Source organism: Mustela putorius, unplaced genomic scaffold (assembly GCF_011764305.1).
Source record: "Mustela putorius furo isolate JIRA1106 unplaced genomic scaffold, ASM1176430v1.1 tig00000145_pilon_pilon_pilon, whole genome shotgun sequence".
NCBI lineage: Eukaryota > Metazoa > Chordata > Mammalia > Carnivora > Mustelidae > Mustela > Mustela putorius.
This window is the reverse complement of record NW_025421294.1, coordinates 22,190,727-22,200,684: the sequence shown is the minus strand read 5'-3', so window position 1 is coordinate 22,200,684 and position 9,958 is coordinate 22,190,727. Positions and strand designations below refer to the sequence as shown.

The window sequence follows — 9,958 nt, the reverse complement described above, 5'->3', positions numbered from 1 at the left end:
ACTCCTTACTTTAAAATTGATGCCAAACATCTTGCCTTATAGTCTCCTGCTACTCTGCCAGTGCCACTTAACAGCACTGCTAACCATGGAGTTTTCATCTATCCATGACCCTCCCCTTCCTCATTTTCAGTAGTGAAATGAACATGAGCTGAGTTCTGAACTAGACGATCTCTTCAATTTTCTATTGGTCTGTGGTATTCCATCTTTGCCCTCTCCACTATCTTCACAGAGGACCCTGAACGATTTTTCAAAGATGCGAAACTGATTCAGCATAGTAAAGATTTTAAATATTTGAGTGTTACTAGTATTTGTATTCACTTATTTACTTAAGGCAGTATCTCAAAGTCGACCTCGGGATTTTCACATGTGCATTTCAGGAACCTGTATCAGTCTCGGGCGTTTTACATTCATTCAAATTCAAAGTGGCGGCGGTGGTCTTTATTTAAGTGGGCTAGGTTCTCTGCCTTCTGCCTCCATGACCCTCCACAGAATTACTGAGATTAAAAACCAGCCAAAATGGTATGGGTTCCGGCGTCTGGCCCTTGCTATCACTCCTCGGCAAATACTGAGAGAATAATCAGAAGAAATCAGGTCTAAGCACTAACTCCCGCGACTCCTTCTGAAGCATACCCTATTTAAATTTTACACCATGAAGTTTAAGGGTTCGGGAAAATCTTTTTAGGGGATGGGACTCGAACTCATCAACTGTAGCTCCCTATACATTTCCCGCCACAGGCGGGCTCCAGGGTTAGAGAACAACGACCGCCGTCGAAGGCGCGGTGGTGTGCGCGCCCTGGGAAGGGGGAGGGGCCTGGTGCGCACAGAAACAGGACCCGCGAGGGGGTGGGGGTGGGTGTACTCTCTCGCGAGAGCGGGTTTGTTCTTGGGCTGCAGCCGCCGCTGCCACCTCTTACCAGCGCCGTTGCTGCGGGGGATTGTGGGAGCCTCCGCGTCCCGCTCGCTGGGAGAGAGGTACCTCTCCTTTTCCCTCTCCCTTTCCTTAAGGTAGGCGTGAAGCGGGTAAGAATCGGGGTGGGGTGGCCGGGGGTTCTCCGCGTCCGCCGGGAGGAGGCAGCGACGGCGACAGGGGCCGCGGGGAGCCGGCGGCGCGCCTTTCTTGCTCGCTCCCGCTCGTCGGCTCTGCCTCCCTCCTCGCTGCGTATGTGAGCCGCCTGATCGGCGGCCGCCATGTTAGGAGCGCAGTGGCGGCGCAACCAGCCTCCTCGGGCGGCGGAGGTGAGCGGTCCCGGAGGGAGACACGCGGCCAGCCAAGGGCCGGGGGTGCGGCGGGAGAGTCGGGGGTCGCCGAGGGCAGCTGATCCGCCGAACTTCCCGCGTCTTGGGCTTGCTGTGGGCGGGGGCGGGACGACAAGCCCGTTACACGCGGGCTGCAGCTCTGAGGCGAAGGGAGGAGCGCTCGAGGCCTGAGGGACTGGCTGTCCATAGGGGGCCTGCCGTTTGGGGAGAATAGTTAAGCAGCGAAGTCTTGGAATAGCGCCAGCCCTAGATAGGTGTGTGCTTCCCCCCCCCCCTTTGCCCCTTTAAAATGTGCCGCAAAATGGAGGATTTCGCAGACTCTGAAAAGCTTAGCCGTTTGAGCAGCATTTCTTTCTTCTCTTGGTGTCACGGCCTTCGCTCTGCTTTTGGCCCATAGTTTCATAGCGCCCCCTAAGACTCTCCTGTCCCCCGCCCACACACATCCGCGCGGGATTTTAGCTGGACCTCAGAAACAATTCCTCCCCACCCCCATCGCGTAAAAATGGCCGAAAAATGAAACGTTAACGCTTGTTTTTCGTATTGCGTCGTGGAGAAAGCCTTCTGCAGTAGGCTGCGAGCCAAGAGACTTGCTTAGAGAGTCACCTCCTATTCCTTTTCTCTTTATTGAGATATTATCAGTCTGCGTTCCTCTAAAGAGGATCGTGTGTTGTGGGACCTTCCGGTTTCCAGACAAAGGCTTCGGAGTACCGTGGTGTAGCCGGTGCATCGTTGTTCTTTTCATTGCTAGCCTTGTGCCATGTTCGGTGTTTTACAGGGACTTTTCTCGTTTGCCGTGGAAGAATTCTCCTAGATGTTTTTCCTGCTCTGTGGCCTTATACTGTGGAATATTCCTGTTGGATCAGTTACAGTTTCCCAGACAGATATTTCTAGAATGCTTATGGCGATTCCGAAATTTCTAGTCTTTGAAGCGCGCTGGAATAAAGCGAGAGTCGTTTATTTCCCAGCTCTTAGTCATGAAATTGTTGTCTTGATGCTGCATTCTGTTGAATAGAGCTTGGTTTAAGATTTTGGAGTAGTCGATAAAACAGTTTTCTCCCAGATAAATTTAAACAGTTGTACTCGGCGGGGAAAAATTCTGGTTTTGGCTATTTTCATAAAGGTTGAGAATTTCCTTTAGAAAACTCAGTGGCTCAGTCGTCTGCGCAGTCTGTCGTCATAATTTTTCAGCAGTAATGTTTTAGAAATGGAAGGTGGACAATGATTTTTGTTGCAAAAACGCTTTGTATGCCTTTTGCACTTAACCGGAATGTTTTTGCAAACTTGAAATTGAACACAATTTAAGTACTAAATGAGGATTGTTCTGGTTTGTTATGTAAGACTGGGACCAGAGATCTTTAGCCAGAAGATGTTTGTGGTGAAGTGCTTTAAGTTTACAATTTTTTCCCTTTGCACTTAATATTTATATGGTTATAACATTAACGTACATTTTACCCAGAAAGGAAGTTTTTGCACAGCTCACTTCTCAGCTATTTTTAAGTGAAGTTGACTTCACATAACATTTTGAACTAATTAGAAAGGATTTAACCACTCTTGATTTGATCACTATGCATGTTAAAGGAGTCTTTAAACTTAATATATTCACTAATGCTCAGGGTATTATAAATGCTAAATAATATTACAGATGAGCTAATGGTAGGTAAACAAATACTGGCATGAGGAAAGCCAGTAAATTGTCTTACATGACTTCAGAAAATGTAATTCAAATCCCTAGTTTCATAGAAAAAAAGATTAAAGCCCAAGGAGGTGGTGGCAATATAAACAGTGGCAGTGCTGCGGGTGTGTTCTATAATACTTGTGTGTTGTTTGGGTACTTGATTCAGACTCATTTTATAATTAAATAGGTTTAAAAATGGAAGGAATATACTTAAAGGAATTTATCCTAAGGGAACAGTGTACAAAAGATTTGTGTACATAAATGTAATCTGTTACCAAGCTTGCTAAAAATCTGAAAGATTTAACACTTACAGATGTGCTAATAATAGTGTGGCCATCTGATAGAAATCTGTGTAGCTTTTTAAAGCAGTGTTTTAAGAGGAGAGTAATGATGGGAGAATAATGGAATATAGTATTACTTGGAAAGAAAATAATAAAACTCTGGTGATTCTAAATTCCATTCCTTTTTTGTTGTTTTTTAAAGGAACTTGTGAATAAGCATAAAAATAGAGATGTACCAAAAATTGTTAGCTCTGGATGTTGGCATTGGCATTATGGGTGATATTATATTTCTTTCCTTGTGTTTTTCTGACATTTCCTCAAGAAATTGCATTTATCTTTGTATGGGGAGAGTGATGAGACATTTTTATGCATGCTAGACTACTTAAAAAAACAGTATCTCGTGTTTGTTTCTTTAGGACCTCATGTATTTTTGAGAGAAATTGGGATAGAAGTGAGCTAGTTTCTTTAAATCTAAAGTGCAGAGTATTCGGAAGTGACAGAAAGTAGTGTTTATTATGTAAGATACCCTGGTTATTACATGTAGACAAATGGAGGAATCCGAAGGCATCCTTATGTAAGAATATTTAATTTACCATTATGCGGACTGATGGTAATTAAGTTACAATGTGAAGTGCAGCTTTTAAACTATTTTAATGATGATCAAAATCAAAGAATGGGGTAATGGCTTATTAAAGTGTTATTCGTATCTCATCTTTTAGTTAAAGGTACTTTTTTAAAAATACATACTTTTTAAAAAGATACATTTTTTAACTTAGAGTTGCATTAAAACTGCCCCACACTTGGTGGCAACAGGTTCTGAGTGGACTTGACTTTGGGTGGGACAATACTGAGTTCTTTGAGGGTGGGGTGGAAGGGTCATAGACATTGTAGTTTCACAATTATGTGTGTTTATTCCAAGGATAACAGTGTCCAAGGAAATGAAGCTCTGTAATTCATAATTCTTAGCTCTGTATTGGGCCTTCTCATTGGATCATTGAGAGCTCTGAAATTATTAATTAAAAAAAAAGTTTACATAAACAATATTTTACTGGATAGTTAAAAACTGGAGCAGAGAGGAAAGGGAATGAATGGTTTGAGAGAATTGTATATGTGTAACGGTTAAAAGATGTTTGTAAGTGGGTTTTGTTTTTTCTTTTTGTTTCTTTTTGTTTTTTAAGATTTTATTTATTTACTGGACAGAGATCACAAGTAGGCTGCGGGGGGGGGGGGGGATGGAAGCAGGCTCACTGCTGAGCAGGGAGCCTGATGGGAAGCTCTATACCAGGACCCTGGGATCATGACCTGAGCCGAAGGCAGAGGCTTTAACCCACTGAGCCACCCAGGTACCCCTGTAAGTGGTTTTTAAAGTTTGCTAGTTTAGTTTTTGAGTTATTGCAGCCTGTGTCTATCATAAGGTTAAGTACAAACTTGTAATACATTAGGAGATACATGATAAAGTGCTATGTTATCTTGCCTGACAAATATAATTAATGTGACAGATATGAGTAGATGGAGTTCCTTTGATATGATGCACTTCCATATAATTTCCAGCTGTGTATCAAACTTTAATGTTCTCTGCATTTATAAGGCTCAAGACTTTGCAATTCAACATGATTTGCATGAAGTAGCAATGAAATTTGAAGGTTAAATTTTTTAAAATTTTTTTGGTTTGGTTTAAAAAGCTTTTCCAAAGTTAAAGGTTAGTTGATAAAAAGAGTTTGCTTTTTTCTGGGAAGTTTTTAAAATGGCAGATCTGACATTTCTCTTTGATTGGCAGTCCCAGTAGCTTGTGGATGTTGATGCCTATCTTAAAATACAAACAAGTTCGTAGGAAAATAAAAAAGGTGAATGAAGGGAGGGTGAGGTAACTCATCCCAGCTACTGCTGCTGAATAAGAGCAAAGCGTAATACCTATGGTAGATGTCTTTCTGGGCAGCAGTAAATGCAGCTAATATGGAAAGTACTCAGTTGATACTAGAGTTTAAATAGGATCTTTGATTTGCAGTATCATTGGTTGCTAATGAAGATAACTTTCTGATCTTTCAAGATGATTTGTATGGTTTTTTTCCCCTTTGTAGAAATTACTAGGATATTAAATATCTACCTTTGGTATGGTAACTTTTATAAGAACCTATTCCATATGTGACTATTTAAAATTGTTTGAGAAAGGAAAAGTAGTATCAAGGAATTAAAGCATTTGTACTTTAAAATTCTTGATGTAAGAAAATGTGGAACAGCAGGATGCAGTGCTTAACTGAGTATCCTTGTATGGGCTATATAGTTCTGGAAAAGCACCACAGAGGAGGGAGGTTAAAGCTGAAGCTTCAGGAGACACCAAGAAATATTCATACCAACATTTTTGGTAATGGCCGGAAACTGGAAACAGCCTGAATGTTCATCATCTGCAGAATAAATAGTGTATGTGCCATGTGGTTGTGTGTATTGCAGTGACATGGAGGTTTAATTCATGTATGTCAGTTTTTTACAAGTAGATAAAAAACAGTCTGTACATATTAGAAGTTATTTTGTGCATAAAAGTCATAAATGCAAAATACACATTTTTTAGGATGTATCTATTAAGTGATAAAACTTAAAAATACAGGACTGCAGAAAGGGAAGATGATGGCATTGGAAATTGGTAGGTAGAAGGTATCTAAGATGTTAACATTCCCTTTCTAAACTTGTGTGTTTGTATACACTGTGGTTTGTATATAAAGTGGAGTGCAATGCTGGGCCTTAAGAGAATTACTAGTACAAAATGAAGAAGGGGAGATAGTCCAGCAAATATATTTATGTAAGTACTGAGCAGACCTATAACTGCTTCTAAAATCTTTTGCATAAGGTGTTGGCTTATGGTGGAAAATGTGTTTCGAGACATAAGATGCAACTAGAACGTGAAAGGCAATAGAACAATGATGTGCTTTTCATGTGGTAAGTAGTTAGGGAATAATGTGTTTTTTAGCAGGGGTGTATATAAAATAGTGATGTTTTAGGAGGTTTGTATTGGAAACTGTAAACAAAGATGCAAAGAGGCCAGCAGAAAGGCAATAAGATTATGGCAGGGAGGTTAAGGACTTCCTTTGAAGGATGAAGATAATTTTAAGGTAGATTAGTAATGGAGAACAAAGGAAGAGGTTTAATTTCTTCATATCCCTTCACCTCTGCTGCTTTTCCTCAGTGTTATTTAAGTTACTGCCAGCCTTTAAATCTGGTATCTTAAAGCTTACTTGTGGTTCAGTAGCAAAATTCAAATATGAATTCCAGCCTTGAATAGAAATGAATGAGACACTAAAGTTGACATATGAAATGGGGAGTAGAGTGCAAGTGAAGTGTATGTTTCTCGTTTTGCATCTAAGGTTTTTCTCATTGGTTGTTACGGTCATCTGTGTAAAAGTAGATGATTACTGCAGTCCTGACCATGTGTCAGTAACCATTCTAAGTGTTCTATGTGAACTGATTTATTAAATGTTTACAGCCTTATGGAATGGATATTTTCTTTCCCATTTTGCAGATGAAAAAACAAATGTTAAGTGATTTTCTCAGTCATTTTGTAGTAGAACTAGCATTCACATCAAGGTATTTGGTAAAAAATCTCCATATATACCGAATGAAATAGCTGTACAAATGTTTGTGGAAACTGAGAATTGAAAGGGAAGTGGAAATGTCTTAATGATGCAAAATAGCACCTTGAGAAAAGCTCACTAAATCTAAGTAGAGAGGAAAGTAAGACAGGCTAGTATCAAAATCAGATGGAGTCACAAATGTCTGGTAAATGGATTAACTTTCTATCCTGTATTGCTTTAATCCAAAAATTTTTAATGTCTAATTGAAAGTTGCTGTAAGTGTAGGAAGAAGAAAAATATTCTGAGCCTGAATAGGAATCCCTTCTGATTAACATGTTTTCTGTTTTAGCAGCTGAAGGCACTTTTCAACAAACACTCTAATATCATTAGCCTAAGGATCAAGAAGTGGGCTAGAAGTTGAATCCAGGTCTGTAAAATGGATTAAGAATGATAATCGTAAAGGACTTTTTAAAAACTTACACTGGTTTTTTCAGCTTTCTCAGCACTACATTTTAGTGTTTTGTTCCTCCTGTTGCTTGATGGAGTGCATATTGCTTTAAACAAAACAAATGAATAGAGCTGGGACTTTATTTCCTAAGAGGTTTATGAACTATTAGTAGTTCATTTTATCGTGAAAAAACCTTTTCTGTCACTCAAAGGTATGCCATACTAAAATTAGATTATGGCACTGAAGAACCACAGATTAAAGTACAAGGTTTAAGCTCTCCAAAAAAAAAAAAAAAGCACCCAAAAAACCCAGTTTAAGCTTGCTATATAAAAGATAGATTAAAAAAAGATAGATTGCTCAGATAGGAAATCCATTTTTAAAAATGAAACCCTTAAGATGAGATACAAGTTGGAAAATCTGTTAAGAAGAGATAGTGATGTAAACTAACATTAAAATAAAAATTTACTAACTTTAAGCTGGAAACTATGTTGGTGAATTGTGAGACCATTATAAAATTAATAAAAAGTGTGAAACTTGAAGGAATAATTAAACTACCCTTTACTATAGTTGGAAATGAATCAGGTACTTCTGACTATAGGAATCTTTGCTTTTGTGTGATTGATGACAAAAATTAAGCATCTACCTTCCGAAATGATGCTTCTTTGAAATTACTAATAGCGAACTTTCCGTGCTATTGTTGACATGATTGGATTTTTTTTTTTTTTTATATTGGTATGTTGATTCCTACCTTTAACATATTTGGCATATTTTCAAACGAATAATTTAATACATCACAAGGGTATTTGGCTTAATAGAACATTCAGGAAATCTGAAAATCCTTAACACCTTCCTGGGTTTTTATTCCAGAAAGAGAAAAATAGTATAAGAAGCTACAGTTTTATAGCTCTTGCTTTTAAGTTTTTGTAAGATTAAAGGGTTAAAATTATGTCAACATAGATACTTTTCCTAAGCATCTCTACAAGCTTTTATGATTATACATGTATTAAAAATAGTTGTTTCTACGATGCAGTTATTTCACATAATTGAGAACATAACTAAAGTTCAGTGTAGTAGTAGGTAACTTTAAGACGTAGCATTTTAAAATTCTGAATTTAAAAGGTGAATTTTTGGGGCGCCTGGGTGGCTCAGTGGGTTAAAGCTTCTGCCTTCTGCTCAGTATGATCCCGGGGTGCTGGGATCGAGCCCCGCATCAGGCTCTCTGCTGAGCAGGGAGCCTGCTTCCTCCTCTCTCTCTGCCTGCCTCTCTGCCTACTTGTGATCTCTGTCTGTCAAATAAATAAATAAGTAAATTTTTTTAAATGAATTTTTTTCTATAATGTTTTAGAGATTAAAGCCCTCTTAACGCTCATTTTAGTAATCCTGCTAAATAATCTGCTGGAAGAATGAATAATGGGACAAATAAAGTGTTATTTTATATAGGAAGTCTAGATGTGGAATGACCATTTATTTCTCTTTACCATGAACTTTATGGATATGTTAACCTGTAATTGTGTTCTGTAATATTTTAGTATTCCACTTCTTTGAAGAAAGTAAATCCAATAAAGCTATTGATGGAATGGGAAGAATTGAATGTTACTAAGAGAAACTTAATTCTTAACCATATATACAATTATTCAGATGTTGACAATGAAGTTAACATTTTTAGTGTCATTTGCACTTATGTCATGAACTAGGTTTAAGCTCCAGGTTAGTTATTTAGAGTTGTCTTGGGTTAGTTATTTAGAATTGTCTCGTGTTTTTAGGGTGAAGGTACTGCCTTTTTTTTTTTTTTTAAGTGAAACGGGTTTGTTTTTGCTTTGATGGGCATTAAGATTTTAATGGGTAAATTGAATTTTTAATTACATTCTAGATTAGTTATTTCAGAGGAACTACTTTTGAACTTTCTTAACCTGTAGTATAGGGTAACTGTGGGAAGGCAATTTTATAATACAGGGGAAAACAGTACAATAAGCCATTCTCTTTTAAATAGTAATTTAGTAAACACCTCAGTGTTGTGCTAGCCTTAATATAGGCAGTAGGTCTTGCTTAAATGAGCCTTTTAAAATGGCTTGTCTTTTTTTTTTTTTTTAAATCACTGACCCAAGATACTAAAGGAACTATTTTCATAAGTGCTCTTTGAACAATGCTGGCATGTCTGATATCTCTCTGTTTCCTTTTTTTTTTTATTTAAGATTTTATTTGAGAGAGAGAATGAGCGGGGGGGGGGGGCAGACTCTTGGAGAAGGAGAAGCAAGGAGCCGGATGTGGACTCAATCCCAGGACCCTGGGATCATGAGCTGAGCTCAGGGCAGTCACTTAACCTTCACTGAGCCACCCAGGCCCCTGATTTCTCTCAATTTCTTTGTTTTAATGAAAAAATTAAGACCTTGATTATTTGTGCTCCGGTCAAAAGTCTGATTACGTCACTTTTCAGTAATGTTCTCGTGTCCTTGTGTGGGGCTGCATTTAAATTGAAACTGTGAGTCTTAAAAACATTATGGTTAGTTTTACGAGATTACAAGTTGTCATGGGATTTACATTGTTGTTTGTCTTGCTCTTTTTCTGAGTTTTTCTGACATCCATTTTCTGTTTTGTCTTAAGGTTATCTTTTATCTTCTCTTAACCTTTCCTTTTACAGATCCACCCTTTTCATATGTGCTACAAAGAAAAGTAATTAAGATCTCTAATCCAACAGTCACTGCCTTAAAGTATGATCAATTAAAATTTTTTACAT

The 9,958-nt window shown here is 38.4% G+C and overlaps 1 protein-coding gene across 4 annotated transcripts in view; it reads left to right on the top strand.

The window, feature by feature from the left end:
* Window positions 1-871: 871 nt before the first annotated feature.
* The window catches only part of MATR3 (matrin 3), a 30,542-nt gene continuing 21,455 nt past the window's right edge, over window positions 872-9,958 (top strand). Inside the window, exons 1-2 of one of the 4 annotated variants that reach the window (XM_004744849.3) lie at window positions 888-1,005; window positions 7,126-7,203. Coding sequence is in view for 1 of the 4 variants with exons in the window: in XM_013052444.2 (XP_012907898.1) it covers window positions 1,189-1,236 (48 nt within the window). In the remaining 3 variants the exon portion in view is untranslated. Of the gene's footprint in view, window positions 1,006-1,025; window positions 1,237-7,125; window positions 7,204-9,958 lie in introns of those variants that run through there. The other 3 variants (XM_013052442.2, XM_013052443.2, XM_013052444.2) reach the window with 3 other exon arrangements.